Source organism: Zonotrichia albicollis, chromosome 18 (genome assembly GCF_047830755.1).
Source record: "Zonotrichia albicollis isolate bZonAlb1 chromosome 18, bZonAlb1.hap1, whole genome shotgun sequence".
Taxonomy (NCBI): domain Eukaryota; kingdom Metazoa; phylum Chordata; class Aves; order Passeriformes; family Passerellidae; genus Zonotrichia; species Zonotrichia albicollis.
The window spans coordinates 13,070,171-13,089,247 of NC_133836.1; the positions used below are offsets into that span (position 1 = coordinate 13,070,171).

The window sequence follows — 19,077 nt, forward strand, 5'->3', positions numbered from 1 at the left end:
GCAGTGCCTGAGCACCTCTCCCAGTCCCCACAGCATTTGCAGAGCTCCATCAATGAGCCAGGAATAGCAGCCAAACACCCACCTGCCAGGGAATCACGGGTTTCCTTCTTCCCTCACAGCCTGAGAGGGAATGTGCTGCTCCCTGCTACACCAGAGCCTTCCCTGAGCTCTGTGCCTGGGTTGTTTGGAGAATGTTCTCACTCCTCAGATCCCCTGGATTGTTTGGGGAATGTTCTCCCTCCTCAAATTCCCCCTGGATTGTTTGGGGAATGTTCTCACTCCCCCAGTGCCCCCAGACCTGGCAGAGCAGCTGCCAGGTTTTGCTGGTGCCCATCTCTCTGAAATCCAGAAACAGAAGATTGAGGGAGGGGACATACAGGAGCAGCTCCCTGCTCTGCTGCCTCAGTGGGTTTTGGGGGCACCTGGAAAACCCTCAGTTGAATTTCAGAGCATAAGGATGGGGCACAGCCCCTGCCCAGGACCTGCTTCTCTCTCTTTGTGTTTGCTTTGGGTGCTTCTGCCTTTTGGGGCCGATCACTGCTCCTGAGGGAGCTGTGGTGTGATCAGAAATGCTGTGTTACCCCCAGGGAGTGGATTTGGGTTAGTTTCCTGCTTTGAAGTGTTCTGGAGTTGCAGGAATTTTTTGCTGTAGCTGAGGTGCTGATCGTGGAGTTTTCTGCCCTCTGAAGACCTGGTGGTAGTTTTGGGTGAAGTGTCACTTTCCTTGGTGTCTCTGTGACCTTCTCTCAGGTGACACTGTTCACCCTGCCCCAGGCAGAGCTGGCAGAGCCCCCAGTGCATGGTGGATCAATCCCAGTGAGGCTGGGAAGGGCAGGTTTGGTGTGTGGCACCGCCGGTGCCACCCCAGAATCAAAACTCCACAACTTTTGTGAAAGTCGTAAAGCCGGTGTGTTTATTGTATATATGTTTATTACAGCACTGGGCACATGTGGGAATCATTCCCCTAAAATGACGTGTGTACTTCTGGGAGCTTCAGGTCCCTTTTAATCCCCCTCTCAGATACATATGCATACAATTTCACAATAGGTTCATACATATTCATTTTTATAAATTTCGCGTGACATTTGCTGCTAGTTCTTCTTTATCAGAAAGAATTCCTAGGTCAGGAATTCTGACTGCTCTCACTGCAGTCTCTGTCTCTATCACCCTCTGTCTCCCCCCCCCCCTTATCTCTGTCCTTCACTGAAGCAGTTTCTCTGAGCCTAGGCTTTGCAGTCAGGCTAAATAGCTATGTTTTCCAACCACAGACTCAACTCAAAAATGTACACTTCACCTAAATCAAAATGGATTTCTACCCTGAAAAAATTCTGCTCTGCTTCACCAGCACCCATCCTTGAACCCGATCTGGGTGACAGCGGCAGCTCAGGCTCTGGGTGCCACTCCCACCACACTGTGCTCGGGGGGATTTGGTGGCCACGACCCCCAGCCTGGCGCTGGCAGGGAGGTCCCTGGTCCCTGTCCCTGCTCTCTGTCCCTTCTCCCAGTCCCTTCTCCCTTGTCCCTTGTCCCTGCTCCCTGCTCCCTGTCCCTGCTCCCTTGTCCCTGCTCCCTTGTCCCTGTCCCTGTCCCTGCTCCCTGCTCTCTGTCCCTGCTCCCTGCTCCCTGTCCCTGCTCCCTTGTCCCTGTCCCTGCTCCCCGTCCCTGCTCCCTGCTCCCTGTCCCTTGTCCCTGCTCCCTGTCCCTGCTCCCTGTCCCTGTCCCTGTCCCCGGTCCGTGCCCGCGGCGCTGCCGGGCTCAGCGGCCGGGGGTAGCCATGGAAACGCTGTTCTTTCTCCCCATCCCTCCCCGTGCAGATGACTCGGGTGACGAGGAGCCCGCCTCGCAGTCAGACAAGAGCGAGCTGCACGGCCCCCTGAAGACGCTGTCGAGTAAGCTGGAGGACCTGAGCACCTGCAACGAGCTGATCGCCAAGCACGGCGCGGCCCTGCAGCGCTCGCTCAGCGAGCTGGAGAACCTGCGCCTGCCGGCCGACAGCGGCGAGAAGATCAAGGCGGTGAACGAGCGCGCCACGCTCTTCCGCATCACCTCCAATGCTATGATCAACGTGAGTGAGTGCTGCTCTGCCCCTCCTCCTCCTCCTCCTCCTCCTCCATCCTCCTGCCCTCCCTCCCTGTTTGCTCCCTGTGCTTTGGCTCGTGTTACCGCGGTGAGGGCATGGGAAGTTGGGAAGATGCAGCTGGGAAGAGGGCACGGGTGTGGACCCCACTGAGACACAGGTATGCTGCGTCCTTCCAGCCTGCCCCATGGAGCATTGCTGGAAAGCTGGGACATGGGGGTGTTGGCAGTGCTGAGGGGCTTTCTCCTGCTCCCTGGGTGGAATCCTGCCTGGCACAGCACTCCAGAGCCCACTGCCCGCTGCAGCTTGAGGCCCACATCCCACATCCCACATCCCTCACATCCTCTTTGCTTCCATGAAGCTGCTGGAGTCCCACATGGCTGTGGGATTTCACTCCCTCAGGGTCTCTGTGGGATTTAACCCCTCGAGATCTCTGTGGGATTTGACCCTGTTGGGGTCTCTTCGGGATTTGACCCCTCAGGGTCTCTGTGGGATTAACCCCTTGGGGTCTCTATGGGATTTAACCCCTCAGGTCTCTGTGGGATTTGACCCCCTCGAGTCTCTATAGGATTTAACCCCTCAGGGTCTCTGTTGGATTTAACTCCCTCAAGGTCTCTGTGAGATTTAACCCCCTCAAGGTCTCTGTTGGATTTAACCCCCTTGGGGTCTCTGTTGGATTTAACCCCTCGGGGTCTCTGTGGGATTTAACCCCTCGGGGTCTCTGTGGGATTTAACCCCTCGAGGTCTCGTGCTGGCTCTGCTCTCCCAGCCGGGTTTCAGAGGTCAGGGAATGGTGCTGGCACCGCCCCTGCTCCTGCCTTGTGCAGCCTCACGGTGCTTTGGTGCTTTTTGGAGACAGCTCGTGTTTGGAGTGTGGTTTTACCTCCATGGCAGTGAGACAGCCCTTCCTGGGGAGCCTGGTTTACCCCAGGGAGCTGTGAGAGAGAGCAAAACTGAATAAAATATTTAAAGAAAATTAAAATAAAGCAGTCCCAGAGCTTCACCGGGCTGGAATAATGGATGAAGGCAGAGCTTAGGGAGTTGTGAATGGAGCAGTGCTGTCGCTGTGCTGTCCCAGCCCTGAGCAGAAGGAGGTTGGGTGCTGTTTGATGTGGGCTTTAAAGAATAACAGTAATTCCCAGCAGGAGCTGGAGGGTACTGAGAGCCCCATGGGCTCAGCATCCTCCCCATTCCCACTGCTAGGATTCTGTAACCACAGGGGGAAAGGGCTTCCTGAGTTCTCTTTTGTGTTTCAGAGCAGTTTGGGGAGGCTTGTGCAGCACTTTCCCCACGGAGAGTTTGTCCAAGTTTCGGGAATGGGGCTGGCAGCGTGGTGGGAGGTGCCAGCAGACCCTTGGTGCTGCCCAGGTTTGCTGTCAGGAGGCAGAGCAGCAATGGGAGGTGGGCAGGGAATTGCCAGAGAGAGGATTCTCCAGCAGCCTTTGGGAAGGGATGAGCAGAGCAGTATTTGCTGTGTCCAGCCCAGAGAGGAGGAGGAAAAGGAGGAGGAGGAGGAGGTTGTGGTGTTTGCAACGTGATAAAAGCTTGAGCAAGGCTGTCTGGAGGGTGGGAAATTCCACACAAAGCATTGTGCTGGGATAAAACAGCAGGAGCAGGGCTCATCCAAAATCCCAAGCAGGTAAGAGGGGCTTGGGGGTGGCAGGGCACATTCTCAGAGCATCCCTTGGTGCTTCAGCTCTGGATGGGCATCCTGGGGGGATGCCCCAGGGACAGACCTTTCCCTGGGAGGGGCAGGGCTGGAGGGAGCAGGGTGGGTGTGACAGTGGTCACAGGGGTTGTCAGGATGAGGGAAGAAATGAGGATTTGACTCCATATTTCAGAAGGCTTCATTTATTATTTTATGACATATATATTACATTATAACTATACTAATAGAATAAAAAGAAAAGTTTCATCTCAGAAGGCTAGCTCAGCTAAGAATAGAAAGAAAAAGAAAAGAATGAAAACAAAAGTCTGTAGCTCAGACAGGGAGAGCCAGCTCTGCCGTGAGTGGTCACTAATTTCAAACATCCACACGAGACCAATCACAGATCTATCTGTTGCATTCCACAGCAGCAGATAACCATTGTTTACATTTTGTTTCTGAAGACTCAGCTTCTTAGAAGAGAAAAATTCCTAAGAAAGGGTTTTCACACAAAGATGTCTGTGACAGGTGGGAGCAAGGCCAGCTCCAGGAGGAGGCTGTGGCTCTCCATAGCCCTCCTGAGCTGGGTGTTTTGGGAGGAGGTGACAGAGCTGTGGCCAGGGGGACGCTTTGAGGGGCTGGCTTGGAAAGGCAGGAGAGGGACAAGCAGTGAGGAGGGGACCAGCCTGACCCCCGTCACAGGGACTGGTGGCTCCCAGCCACAGTGTCACCTTTCCCAGCATGGATCCCTTTCTGTGCCTTGATTTCTCCTTTTGGATGGGCTGATGCCTTCTGGAGCTGCCAGCAGCCTCTCATGGGGGGTGGGGGAACTCTGGCAATACAAAAGTCCCAAAATCTTCTGTGTAGAACATGAAACATCGCTCCAGGGAAGCATGGGGAGCTTTCTGGTGAAACTACACCGTGCTCATCCGACCTCCATCCCCGAGCACATCTCCCATGGCAGCCCAGGGTGCTTTTGCCAGGCCAGGAGCTCCCTGCAGGAGAAGTTAAAGTGTCCTTCCCTGCCAGGCTTTTCCTGGAGAGATCCCAGCCTCAGCACTGGGCTGGTGCTGGCACGTGGATGCTCTGTGTCCAGAGCAGCAGCACCAAACCCCATGGATCTGCTCTGGATCTGAGAGCTTTGGTGCTGTGGCTGTGAGCAGAAGGGGTGGGAGCTCCTGGAGAGAAGGGATGGGTGCTGTGGGGAAGGGATGGATGCTCCAGGGAGGGAATGGGTGCCTCTGGGGAGAAGGGATGGGTGCTCTGGGGAAGGGAGGGGTGCTAGGGGAAGAAAGGATGAGTGCAGTAGGGAAGGGATGGGTTCTCCTGGGAAGAAGGGATAGGTACTCTGGGAAGGGATGGATGCTCCAGTGAAGGAGTGGGTGCTTCTGGGAAGGAAGGGGTGCTCCAGGAATAAGAAGAGTGCTCCAGGGAAGAAGGCTGGGCAATCTGAGGAAGGGCTGGATGCTTCTGTGAAGGAATGGGTGCTCCAGGGAAGGGAAAGGTGCACCTGGGAAGAAGGGCTGAGAGCTCTGGGGAAGGGATGGATGCTTGAGGGAAGCGATGGATGCTCCAGGGAAGGAAGGGGTGCTTCAGGAAAAAGAAAGATGCTCCAGGAAAGAAGGTCTGGACAATCTGAGGAAGGGCTGAATGCTCTTGTGAAGGATTGGGTGCTCCAGGGAAGGGAAGGGTGCTCCTGCGAAGAAGGGATAGGTGCTCCAGGGAAGGAATGGGTGTTCCAGTGAAGGAATGGGTGCTCCAGGTCAGGAATGGGTGCTGCAGGGAGGGGCAGGTGCTCCTGGGAAGAAGGGCTGGCAGCTCGGGGCCGGCGCGTGCAGTTCCTGTGCAGCTGCCTCTGATCCGATTATGTAAATGGCCCCGGAGCCGCGGGGAGCGCAGTGAGCACAGGAAATAAATAAATAGAGATGGAAATGCAAGAGCTTTGCTGAGAAGGTGACCTTCCCTCTGTGCTCTGGGGGCTGCCACAGCCAGCACCGGGTGCTCCTCTCCAGAGGTGGGGAGCATCACCTGGCCAGGTGGTGCTGGCAGTGATGGGGAAGGGTTTGGGCAGAGGCACAGTGGGATGTGCTGGGCTGCTGTGGTACAGGTGAGGATTTCAGACGTGCTGGGTTTCAGGCTGGCTGTTGCAGGGCTTAAACTGAAGCCCAGAGCTCTGTGAGGCTCCTGTTGGCTCTGCTCTCTGCTGGAATCCCACCAGGCAGAGTCCAGGGGTGCAGGAGCCTGGTGTCAGCAGGGCTGGGCAGCAGGCACAGAGAGCCAGAGCACAATCTGCACAATCTGCCACGGGGGAGGAGTGGGAGGTGTGTGAAAATAAGAAGCAACAAATCACCGGGATGAGAGCCCCAGAGGATCCGGAGCAGTGAGCTGAGTTGTGTACACTCATCCAGGAGTGGGGAAAGCTCTGTCTCATCACTCAGCAGGAGACAGCAGGCAGGAGGGATGTGTGGATGCACTGAGGAAGCCAGTTTGGGCGTCAGGAAGAGCTCACAGGGCTGTGGGTGGTGATGGAAATAGGTTTTTAATGGGAATGGGGATGCTACGGCGGAGCTTTGTGCTTCCTCAAGGAACAGGAGTGTGGGGAGCAGCAGGGCAGGAGGGATGCCTGTGTCATTCCTGGCTTAGTTTGTGTTTTCCCTTGATGTTTCGAAGGAGCAGGGGTGCAGGAAGGCTCTGCCAGGCCAGTGCAGCTCAGACAAGGGAGGGTGAGAGGAGCAGGGGTGCAGTGCTGGGTGGGAGGTGCTGCTCCATCAGGATTTGGTGCTGGGTGGGAGATGCTGCTCCAGCAGGATTTGGAGAGAATGGACCCCCTGGAGCAGGCAGTCCCAGGGACGAAGGACTCACCTGCCCTCGAAAGGCACTGCTGGCCACCCCAGCCTGTCCTGCAGGGATGCCAGCACCCTCTTGGAGGCAGGCTCATTTCCCACCCTGCTTTTCCTTTCCCATGGGAGTGAACCTGGGAGCAGCAGCACCTGAGGCATCAGCACAGAGCAGCCTCCATCCTTCAGGCCTGCCAGGGGGGCTTCCAGGAGTGTCAAACACGGAGCTGCAGCCAGAGTGAGGTGAACAACAGCATGTGCTGCCTCTCCTCCAGGAAAGGGTCCCCAGGCTATCAGTTTAAGTCCATCCAGGACAGCCAGCAGCATCCCAGAGGCTGCACCCTGCAGTCCCAGCAGGATTTCTCCCTGTGGATCCCTCCAGGCTGTGCTTTGGCTCAGCAGCACTTTTGGGGTGTCCCTGTGTCGTGTGCCAGTTGCTCAGGGAGCCTCTGGCCTCTCCCTGCAGCCCCACTGGACTCCTGGAGACTCTGAGGGGCATCTGCCTGGTGGGGTTGGTTTGTTTGGAGCCCTTTGGGTGCCTGGGATGGAATGAGCTGCCTGGGCACAAGATGTGCTTCCCCAGAGTTCCTCCTCTGCCTCCAGCTTCCCTGTGCAGCACAGAGCCCCCTCTGCCCCATGGAATGCTGCTGTGACCGATCCATACTCCCCACACTGTTTCCATATTAACTCAGGCAGTGCTGAGCCCTGCTCTGAGCAGCCCAGGCTGCCCAGCACAGCCTCCAGCCCCGTGTGTGACTCCTGGTTTATGCAGTGGTAAATGATGGATACACCCTGTGAGTGAGTCTGTGCCTGCTTGGAAAGCTGCTCAGAGCTGGGAGGCAGCAGAGTGACCTGGGATCACCTCTTTGGAGTGCCCCTGGGGCCGGGCTGATGCTGTTGGTTCCTACTTTGGGCACGTCCCTGTGCTGGAACTGCTTCCTGCTCTGCATGGACATTTGGTCTGTCCCTTGGGGTCCCCAAGCCCATCATGGCACAGGCAGGATGATGGACCTGACATCCTCCATCTGGGCAGCAGGGAGGCACCAGCAGGCTCCTGTGGATGAATGGATGTTTATCCCAGTTCATCCCAGTACAGCCAGTGGGCTGGACCTGTGCATTCAGGGGTTAATTCCAGCGCTGCAGCGAGAAAACTCCATCTTTAACCCCTGGATTTGCTGCTTCAGGGCAGGGATTCCCTCTGTGACCCCAGGCAGCTGCTCTGGTGCCCAGAGCCCCAGCAGACCCCTCAGGGGGTTTGTGTGTGCCCCTGGCAGGGGGATGGCGCAGGAGCTGTGCTGGCATGTGGCACCGGCTGTGTTAATTATCCGCGCTGCGCTAACGACGCGCACTAATCAGCGCCTCGCAAACCATGTCACCGACCCAGAAAAGCCCCGGCAGGGGGATTAAATCCCTAACCCAGCCCTAATCCCCTCGGAGGAGAGGGCTGCAGCCAGGGCTCCGGGTGCCCTGCGTGCTCCTGCTGTGGAGGCGCTCGCAGGAAACAACTGGTGGGTGCTTTGCTCTTACTGGGGGAGAATGGGAGGTGACAGTGGCACCCAGGGTCTGTCCCTGCCTCAGGGGGGCTGGGGGAGTGGAAACAGGGGGATGGGGAGATGTGGAAATGGGGAGATGAAAAGATGGGGAGATGGGGAGATGGAAAGATGGGGAGATGGGGAAATGAGATGGGAAGATGTGGAAATGGGGAGATGTGGAGCCTGGCCCCTGTTCTTGGAGCTCCTGCACCTTGCTCAGAGCATCCTGTGATGCATTTGAATGTAGAGGTGTGAGGGTATCTCTGATCAGATCTGTTCAGACAGGCAGTGCCTTCCTCCCACTCCCTCCTCATCATCGTTCCCTGAGTGCTTCCAACTGGATTTTATCAGACATGTGGGTACTCAGCCCTCATGTGGCTGTGGGGCCTCTGTGCTGCCCAGGGATTTCAGTGGTGCTCCTGCTCACCCTGCTGCAGGGGTTTTCACCTTTCTTCCCCCTCTTCTCTCTCTTCCTCCTCCTCCTTCTGTCCATCTGACCCCTCAGGAGATTTCAGTCTGTCCTGGGGCTCCCCTCAGTACCTCGTGCAAGAAGAGGGAGGATGAATCTGTCCCCACACCTGAGGGTACCTCTTGCAGCTCCTCCCTCCTGGATGTTTTTGGCTGAGAGGGATGACTGAGGAGAGCTGGGAGTGTTTGTGCCGTGCTGCTGGGTCAGCAGGGCTGTGTTGGTGGGCCCAGCACGGCCCTGCACTGTCAGCAGTGCCTGGGCTTGAGCAGCAGCTCTGCTGAGCAAGGAGCCAGCCCAGCCAGGCTCACCTCTGCATTTACTGTGCCCAGGGATCCTCCTGGGATCCCCATCCCTGCTGGAGGCTGGGCAGGATGGGCCCTGGGGAGGGCAAATATCAGAGCATTGCTGGGTGAATCCCACAAGGGTTGTGTTTGCCTCTTCCCTGGGCTGCTGCCCTGAGATGCTTCCCTCCAGCTCCTTCCCCCAGCGTGTGTGGAAGGAAAAGGCTCTGGAATGGCCCCTCTGCTCTCCTGTGGATTTACCCAGGAGATGAGGGGGTTGTGGGGCGCTGCTGCTGCTGCTGTAGCCCCTCTCACACCGTGGGGGGGTTTGCATGAGGCTGAATGGGAGGGACAATCCGAGGCAGCTCCTGCAGATCGCGGGGCCGGAGCTGCCCGCGGGCAGTGCCAGCTGCTCCTGCTGCCGAGCGCTTGGACAGATGCTCCTCCAGCCTGGGATCTGCTCCATCAGGGATGAGCAAAGCAGCCAGCCAGAGCCTCAGGAAATCTGCCATCCTGGGAGCCATCGGCAGGACAGAGCTCTCTGGGCACACCAGCACCGGGGATCCAGGGGCCTGGAATGGGGGTGCAGACTCTGGGAGGGTCCCCCACTGCTGAGGGGGTCTGGGGGCTTGGGCAAGGCAAGGAGAGCAAGGAATGTGCATCAGCCACCTGGAGGTACCTCCCTGCAGGGACAGAGCCAGTGCTGGGAGCTTCCCAGACAGGATTTTTGGGACAAGTGAGAGCACCAGGACAAGCTGAGGATTTTCATGGCTGGAGGAGAGCAGGGAAGCTCTGCAGGGATACAGTTCTGGTATGGCCACTCTGCAGCAGGACGTCCCAGCACAGTCTCAGCTCCCAGAATATTTTCTGCACTGGTCCCAGAGTGCCCTTGGCACCCTCTGGCATTGCCAGAGGTGCTGCTCAGTGGGCTTTGGGGTGGAAGGGTCAGCACCCTGGAGTATCCAGCAAATTCCTCAGTTGTTTTCCCACCAGGAACCAGACTCAGATCCTTCCTGTGGCACAGCTCCAGGCTGTAACCTGTGGGCAGCCCTGGCTGTTCCCTTTCCCAGAGCCACCCCGACCATGCCCTCCTCTCCTGCCGGGTGCCGCTGACTCGGGATCGGTCCCTGATTCCTCCTCCACGGAGCTCCGTGGGGTTGGGATTAGAGGCTCTTAGCACAGCCAGCCCGTGGATTTGCCACTGTTTCCCACTAATCCCCTCCTTATTGCATGGGGTGGATTCCACTGCGCTCACAGCGGTGCTGCAGGCGGGGTCTGGCAGCTGGGCCAGCCCTGGTGCTTTGGGATGGGCTGTGGGATGGGCTGTGGGATGGGCTGTGGGATGGGCTGTGGGATGAGCTTGGCTCTGGGAACCCCTGGGCAGGGTGCATCTGATTGGAACACTGGTGTGTCCTTGGCCTTTAAGCAGGTGGCCCAAAATAACGTGGTAAGGTGGGAAAATCCCCAGATTCACAACCAGGAGACAAGATCTGATCCCATCACAGTGGGGATGTCTCCATCTTGGACACACCTATCCCAGATTTCTGTATCTTGGACATCTCCACCATGGACATCTCTGGCTCCCAGGGAATCCATGAATCCCAGACAGAAGCAGGCACTGCTGGGGCACAAGGTGCCACATGGAATGGGGACCCTCGGGGATTTTGGGAGCACCTTGTTCAAGCACTGTGGGTCTGGCTGAGCTGCTGACAGTGGCATCAAGGGGTGGGCTGGAGCCTGCTCCAGTGTCTTCCCACTTTCTGTTGGGTCACTAAGGATCCTTCCCATGTCTGTGCTTTTTTGTAGCACCTATTTCCCCTGGATGCAGAAGGATGATTTTCCATGTTGAACTCACATTTTATGCAATGTCACCTTGGTTTCTCAACACAGGGTGTCACAACATGCTGAGGCTCAGCCCAGCTCTCCCCACCAGCCCTGCCCCAGGCAGGAGCAGTTCCTGGTGTTTCCACATCCCGCTTCAGACAGCTGGACGCTGGCTGAGGGTCACTGCAAGGATTTGGGAGGATTTGTTGTTGTTTCAGCAGGCTGGGTTGCTGTGGTGCTGAGCAGCACCTGAGCAGAGCTGTGGGTGCCATGGCTGTCGTGGAGCAGATGCCCACACTCCAGACCATGTGTGATGATTTGGGATTCAGGTTGGCTCTGTCCTTTGCTGCTCAGAGTGTTTTTTTGGGGGAGGAAGGACAAATTAACCCTCTGTGGGTGCAGTGGCAGTTTGTGGCTCTGTGTCTCACCCCTCTGAACCCCAATGGCTTCAGCTCCATCCCTGGAAGTGTTCAAGGCTGGACAGTGTCACTGTTCACAGGGGTCTGAGGGTGAGGGAAGAGATGAGGATCTGACCCCTTGTTTCAGAAGGCTGATTTATTATTTTATGATATATATTATATTAAAACTATACTAAAAGAATAGAAGAAAGGGGTTTATCAGAAGGCTAGCTAGGAATAGAAAAAGAAAAAATTATAACAAAGGCTTGTGGCTTGGACAGAGAGTCTGGGCCAGCTGACTGTGATTGGCCATTAATTAGAAACAACAAACATGGGTTAATCAAAGATCTACTTCTTGTATTTTACAGCAGCAGATAACCATTGTTTACATTTTGTTCCTGAGGCCTCTCAGCTTCTCAGGAGGAAAAATCCTAAGGAAAGGATTCTTCATAAAAGATGTGTGTGACAGGACAGGGCTCGGAGCAGCTGTCCCTGCCCTTGGAGGGGGTGGAAGGAGATGAGCTCCAAGGTCCCTTCCCAGCCACCCCGTGATGCTGATTCTCTGCTCTGAGTGCAGAGCCAAACAAAGGCCCTTCCCTGGGGGCTGTTGTGCAGCAGCAGCAGCAGCAGCTGTGTCCCAGGGTTTTGATGACTCCAGGAAGGAAGGGAGCACTTATCTGCCAGGCACTCGAACAGAGCTCTGTCCCTGCTGAGTGCAGTGACGGCTCCTGCTCTGTGATTCACCCAACAACAGGAGATGATTGAACCCATCTGGCACTTGCCTCCTCTCCTGTCACTCCTGGGCCGTGAAGTGCTCCTTGTCCCATGCTTGAGGAGCAGGAGGTGTTGGTCCCACAACAGCAGGCACTTCCCTGCTGGATTTTTCCTGCCCGAAGGTTGGATTTGTGTGGGATGCTGGGGCAGGTGGGATTGCAGGTGTGAGCCCATTCCCTCACCATCCAGCAGCGTTGTGCTGGAAACTGGGAATGCTCAGCTGTGCTGGGGCTGCCCCCAGAGGCTGTCACCATTTGGTGACCCCAGAAATTGTTCCCTGGCAGGGTGGGCAGGCCCTGGCACAGGGTGCCCACCCTGGATCCCTGGCAGTGCCCAAGGCCAGGCTGGATGGCGTTTGGAGCATCCTGGGGCAATGGAAGGTGTCCCTGCCATGGGAGGGGGATGAGATAAAATGAGCTTTAAGGTCCCTTCCAGCCAAGCCATTCCATGATTGTATGAAGTCTGGCAGGCCTTGCTGTGATCATTTACCCTTTCAAGCTAATTAACCTCATCTCTTTGTTCCTTCCCTCGGATTTTGACTGTTTGCTCCACTGAGGAAGCCGAGATCCCCGAGGGTGTGTGACACCAGCACCTTGGCAGGACACGAGTGACCTCGGGTGATTGTTCTCCACTGCATGAATAATCCCGGGGCTGTTAACGACGTTCCCATTAGCCAGCAACAAGCTGTGAAATCGGGATATTTGCCGTGACAAATGTGTGAAAGGTGCTAAATGTGCCCTTGGCAGCTGCTGGGCACAGGGAGGGACCGCAGAGCTGATGGCACCAAGCGATGCCTCCTGATGCCTCCTGCTCCCGGCAGGATGTCCATGGCACTTTGCCTCTTCCTCCAGGAATTTGCAGGAGCCTCGATGGTATTTTTCCATTTCTTTTGGCTGTGCCTCCCTGTCTTGGCTGGGATTTACAGTTCCAATGGCCAGTGCTGGATTGGGACCTGCCACAACTTTGTCCAGCCATGGAGAGGAGGAGAAACCACCCCTGTCCCTCCTGCCCCATGGTTGCAGGGAACACTGGGGTTCCCTGAGATCAGGGACTGCACAGGGATGGAGCTTGCTTTTCTCTCTGGTCACCGGTGACCTGTCAGCCTGGCTGCCCCATCTGTGCTGTGATGATGCTGAGGCAGAACAGCCTTTGGAACTTCAGGGTTTGAAATCCAGGTCGTGTTCTGTCACCTCCTGTACCTGCTGCCCCTCTGCGAGTGGGAGGCAGCAGTTTGGATGCTGTGGAGGATTAACCCGGTTGCCTGATGGGGTGAGAAGATGTGGGGATGGGCACAGCATCCTGTGCCCTTCCTCTTTGCTCTTACAGAGCAGCTCTGAGGACAGGGAGTGCCTCTGTCAGAGAAATCTGTACATGGTGTCAGCTCTCCCCATGTGCAGTAAGGAAATCCACTGGGGAGGGAGGGCATTCCTACCTGGAACAACAGCACAACACTCCTCAAGCTGGACTCCAAGCCTGACATCTTTATTTAGATATAATGAGAGTTGAGTTGCTTAAAAAGAGAGTGTGGATCCTGGGAGAGCTTTGGGAATGGTTGTACCTTCATGGCCTCGGCTCCTCAGCCCCACAGCTCACTGGGGAGTCACTTTTCCTGCCCTTCCATCCTTCAGCCTGGGCTCTGTGCCCTCCTTTGGGTGCATTCCTCAAGGAGCCCTTGCTGCTGTCCTGTGTCCCTGTGCAGCCTCTGTGGGTTTGTGGCTGGGTCTTGCTTACAGCCCTGAGCAAGTTCAGCTGGAACTAAATTTAGCCAGCTCTCCATGAGAATTTCATAAGCTGGATTGTGAGGTGTTGCTCCTGCTCAGTGGCTGGGATTGTCTGTACCTTGGGAACACCAAGGCAGGGGATTAATGCTGGCAATGAGTGATGAGCTGGGATATTCATGTCTGAGCTCCTCATCCCAGTGCCCTGCAGCCCCTGTTCCATACAGGGATGAGTTTTGGCTCAGGACTGAGCTCAGTTGACAGAGACTGAGAAAAGATCCCCTGATCCCTGTTTGGTGGTGCTCCCCCCTTCAGTGGGCATCCCTGTGGACCTGGGCACTGTCTGGCTCTAGGGGGTGTAAACCCAAATTAATCACTGTAATTTGCTTGGCTGCTGGTGGCAGCAGTGGGGGCTGAGTTTGGCAGATCCCTCTTGCAGGATATTCTCCCTCTCCACCCCTGGCATCACTTCTCTCCCAAGGAGCAAACATGGTCCTTGTTTGGTTATACAGATCCTTTGATCTGGGTTTGGATCAAGCCATTGTCTGAGTTACAGAGGAGGAGGCTGCAGAGAGGGGCCCCTAGAGCCTTTCAAAACCAGGGAATAATCCCTGTGTGTATCCCAGCTCCTAAATCCACGTGGATGCCATTGTGGGATGCAGCATGGACTGTGCATTGTCCTGACCTGCTCCATGGAAGCTCCACAGCCCGTGGTGGGATCTGTGGCCTCGTGAGGACCATCCTGCTCCTTCCCAAACCTCCCCGCACTCTGCGGTGCTGACAGCCATTCTCCATCACTTGGATTTTTTATATGGCTGTAAATGAAGCCCAGTGGTGCAGGTTTCCCTTTGGGATACAGCATGGAGTCCTCCTTGAAGCTTTGGGATGGGAGATTCCGAGGCGTTTCCTGCTGTTTTTCACTAGGATGTTGATTCCCATCATGTACTGAGCAAGTTCTCCTCCCAGCTCCCAGACCTGCCTACCCGTGGCTCCTGCATAATTACCTCCTTTCCCCCTAATTCCCTGTTCCAGCCCGTGGTTAATTGTAGCAGGATAATTACAGGTGATCTGGATTTAAAGCCTGGAGCAGGCAGCAGTTCCCACCCTCGGTGCCAAACTGGGCATTTCTGTGCCTGCTGCCTGTGGAGCTGGACCTTTGGAGCAGATAATGAGCTTTGCTGGGGTGGGAAGGTCATGGCCATATCCCATTATTTGCCCTGGTTTCATCCTCTTAGCCCCGTGCATCCATGGGACACACAGAGCTGGTGGCTGGCCCGGGATGGTGTCACTGGGAAGGGCCAGGGCAGGGTTCCCGTGGGCTTTGGGCCATGGGAGGCTCCCAGAAGGATCTTGGGGTGGGGAGGAGCTGAGTTGTTTGCAGAGGAGGAAGTGAAAACATCACCCAGACAATGTGGGGTCTGGTGTGGCTTCTGAGAGCATCAACCATTCCCCACCCCTGCCAAGGCCACCACTGCCCCTGTCCCCAAGTGTCACATCCACGTGGATATTAAATCCCTGCAGGGATGGGGATCCAGCACTGCCCTGGGCAGCTGTGCCAGTGCCTGACCACCCTTTCCATGAGGAAATGTTCCCAAAATCCCCCCTGCCCCTGCCCTGGCCCAGCCTGAGGCCGTTCCCTCTGCTCCTGTCCCTGTTCCCTGGAGCACAGCCCGACCCCCCAGCTGTCCCCTCCTGGCAGGAGCTGTGCAGAGCCACAAGGGCCCCCTGAGCCTCCTTTGCTCCAGGCTGAGCCCCTGCCCAGCTCCCTCAGCCTCTCCTGGGGCTCCAGCCCCTTCCCAGCTCCGTTCCCTGCCCTGGACACGCTCCAGCCCCTCCAGGGCTCTCCTGTCAGGAGGGTCCCAGAGCTGATCCCAGTTTTGAACACATGTGAGATGGAAGCACAGCCAGGAATTTGGGGGGGACAGGACCCTGAGCCCTCCCTGCCTTCAGTGGGAAAAGCATCAAAAGGATGGAGAGGGGACACATGTAGGGTCTGATCCCTCCATGTTCCAGGTGTATGTCAGGCAAAACCTTAAAGGAAAAACTTCTTTCCCTGGATAAGTCTCAAATCCTGCTCCTATCCAATGGAAAGGTTTGGTGAAGAACTGATGAACTGGAGCTTTTCTTGGACAAATCCTGGTAAAATCAGAGCACGTCATGGAAACTGAAGCCCTGAATCTTCTGCTTGACCAGGAGTTACCTCAATCCTCAGGTGCCACCTGCAGCCCAAGTGCTGAGTAACCAAGCCAAGAGCTGGATGAATCATCTGTGGAATCCAGATAGCTGGAAACAGAAAATAAGCAAGCCCTGGGAATGTTGTAGTCTGTCAGACATCCAAAACTCTCTGGATGTCTCTGAATAGGTTTGATTTTTTCAGCTAGCATTTATCCATTGGACTCCCTTGATCTAACAAGGAATTGCACAAGCACAGTTAATTTCCCTTGTCTCTGCCAGCTCCTGGAGAATTTCCATAAAAATCCTGTTTCCCTACTTTGAAGCAGAAGAAGAAGTTCAGTGTGCTGCATCTGGCAGGGATTGGGGCGGGAGGAGCAGCCCTGCCTGCGTGCTCAGCTGCACGTGGCGCTGATGGCACAGGAAACAGCGAGGCCACGGGAACTCAGGGTTTCATCCAAAATAGAAAATAGCCTAAAAATAGAGCTGTGAGGGCCTGGCTGTGCTGTGAGGCCATTGTGTGGGATGTGGCAGTGTGGGACAGCCAGCAGTGTCCCCGTGTCCCAGCCCTGCCCCCGGACAGCTCCTGCAGGGAGTGCAGCACAGCTGGGCTGGTGGTGCCAGTCTTGGGGGGCTTTGGGAGGGATGATGGTGCCAAGGGGTTCTGCCAGCCTGGGTTGTGGTGTCCCAGCTGTCCCAGCCTGGTGGCACAGGATGGATGCTGTGTGCACTGCAAGGCTTCACTTGGAGCACTCCCTGAGCCCTCCTGCCCTGTGCCCTGTGGGTCTGCGGGGTCCCCATGGCTGGGGGGGTCCCCAGGCTCACTGGGGAGGGAATGGGGGTTCTGGCCATGGTGGATGTGCTGCAGGGGCCAGGCCCTGTGCTGTGTCCTGGGCTGTGCAGCTCTGGCGAGGAGCTGGCTATCCTTCCTCTCTGCCTCCCTGGAGCACGGGGACAGCTGATTCCTGACTTGAGTAGCCCAGAGCAGCTGTGACTGCCCTTGGATCCCTGGATGTGTCCTAGGCCAGGTTGGACAGGGCTTGGAGCAGCCTGGGCTAGTGGAAGGTGTCCCTGTCCATGGAACTGGATGATCTTTAGGTCCCTTCCAGCCCAAGTGTTCCATGATTCTGTGATCCTCTCCTGTCTATGGCTGTCACCCCAGGGACCACTGTCCCATCTGGCTTCTCCTCATTTGCTGAATTTGCTCATGAAAGTGCTGCTCAAGACCTCTAGGCTTGGCTGAGGGCTGTGAGAGCTCCTGAGGAGCACAGTGGGCTGGGGACAGGGACAGGGACAGGCTGTGGGCAGGCTGTGGCAGGCCAGGCTGCCATGGCCAGCTGTCCCTGTTGCAGCCGCCTCCTGGGGGATGGTTCAGCTTTGGATGGCCAGAGCTGAGCTGTGGATAAGGGGATTGAGCACAGCTCTGGGAGCTGGTAAAAGCCCTCTCCTGGGAGAGGAGCAGGAGGGGGTGTTGGGGTCCCCATGTGCTGTGACACCCCTGGCTGAGCTGTCCCCTGTCGCAGACATCTTTTATGGAAAATCCTTTCCTTAGGATATTTCGTCCTGAGAAGCTGAGAGGCCTCAGGAACAAAATGTGAACATTGATTATCTGCTGCTGTGGAATGCAACAGGTGGATTTTTGATTGGCCCATGTTGATTGTTTCTAATTAATGGCCAATCACAGCCCAGCTGGCTCGGACACAGAGCTGAGCCACAAGCCTTTGTTGTCATTCTTTCCTATTCTATTCTTAGCTAGCCTTCTGATGAAATCCTTTCTTCTATTCTTTTAGTATAGTTTTAGTGTAATATATATCATAAAATAATAAATCAGCCTTCTGAACCATGGAGTCAGATCCTCGTTTCTTCCCTCATCCTGAGATGCCTGTGAACACAGTCACAGTCCCTGTGTGCTGGGACACCCCTGGCTGAGCTGTCCCTGTCTTGGTTTGGAAAGCCAGGAGTCTGCTAAGGAAGGCAGGAGCCTCCCCTGAAATGGAGAATGTAAACCCTCCCCACCCCTCTGAATTGCTATAAATTTTAAATTAAGGGGCTCTCAGGCAAAAATATGGGAGCAGGAAATAACAGTTTTTTTTAATAGGGAAAAGGAAAAGAAATAAAGGATAAAATAAACAATGCAGTACACCAGAACAACAGTGACAGAGTCAGAACCCAGCCTGACACCCTGTGGGTCAGGGTGTTGGTGGCAGTCCCATTGGAATTGTGGCTCAGCCCTCCTGCAGTGTCAGGGGTGGTTCTGCTGGAGCAGGGATCCTGTAGAGAAGGATGGATTCTTCCTCTGAAGATCCAGTGGAAGGAGAGGCAGCTGCTGTTCCTCTGGGGAATCCAGTGGAGAAGCCGTGCTGGTGTCTGAAAACCTCTGGATTATATCTGGGTAGGAATGCTTGGCTCCTCCCTCTGGGCTCACATCTCCCAATGGGATGCTGTAGTTCTTATCAGCCATGCAGTGACATTCAATAGCTGTTATCAACAATGTCCCCTCCCAGGGAGGTGTGAATGTGGTCACTCAGAGAGAGAGATAAGGCAAACTGCCCACTTGACAAAGGTAATCTGCCATACAGATGGTAATGGAAAACAACTTGCATTGCAATCTTCAACAGCTCGGTGTGCTGTGACACCTCTGGGCTGAGCTGTCCCTGTGTGCTGGGACACCCCTGGCTGTGCTGGGACACCCCAGGCTGTGCTGGGACACCCCTGTCTGAGCTGTCCCTTCCGTGCAGGCCTGCCGTGATTTCCTGGACCTCGCCGAGAGCCACAGCCGGAAATGGCAGCGGCTGCTGCAGCATGAGCGGGAGCAGCGGATCCGCCTGGAGGAGACCATCGAGCAGCTAGCCAAGCAGCACAACAGCTTGGAGAGAGCCTGCCGAGGGGCACCCGGGCTGGCCACGGGCACTGCCAGCAGCGCCAGCGCCGCCAAGGGTGAGCTACAGCCCGGGGGGCTGGGAGGGACAGGGATGTTACGGAATCCTAGGATGGGACAGGGATGTTAGGGGTTCCTGTGATTGGACAGGGCTGTTAGGGGACCAGGATGGGACAGGACTGTTAGGGGATCCTGGGATGGGGCAGGGCTGCTCAGGGATCCCCAGGATGGGGCAGGGCTGTTAGGGGATCCTGAAATGGGACAGAGCTGTTAGGGGATCCTGGGATGGGACAGGGCTGCTCAGGGACCCGTGGAATGGGATGGAGCCACTCAGGCACTCCCAGGATGAACTGAGGTGTTCCACTCAGGAACCGTCAGGATGAGACAGAGCTCCCTGGGGACCCCTGGGATGGGACAGGGCTGTTCCAGGACCCCTGGGATGGGACAGAGCTGTTCAGACACCTCTGGGATG

General features: G+C 56.1%; 1 protein-coding gene across 7 annotated transcripts in view; it reads left to right on the forward strand.

The window, feature by feature from the left end:
- OSBP2 (oxysterol binding protein 2) overlaps positions 1 to 19,077 on the forward strand; it is a 104,552-nt gene that overhangs the window by 68,679 nt on the left and 16,796 nt on the right. For all 7 annotated transcript variants that reach the window (XM_074554488.1, XM_074554489.1, XM_074554484.1 and 4 more), the window contains 2 exons: positions 1,815 to 2,065; positions 18,466 to 18,664. In XM_074554488.1, the coding sequence (XP_074410589.1) occupies positions 1,815 to 2,065; positions 18,466 to 18,664 (450 nt within the window). The remainder of the gene's footprint in view (positions 1 to 1,814; positions 2,066 to 18,465; positions 18,665 to 19,077) is intronic.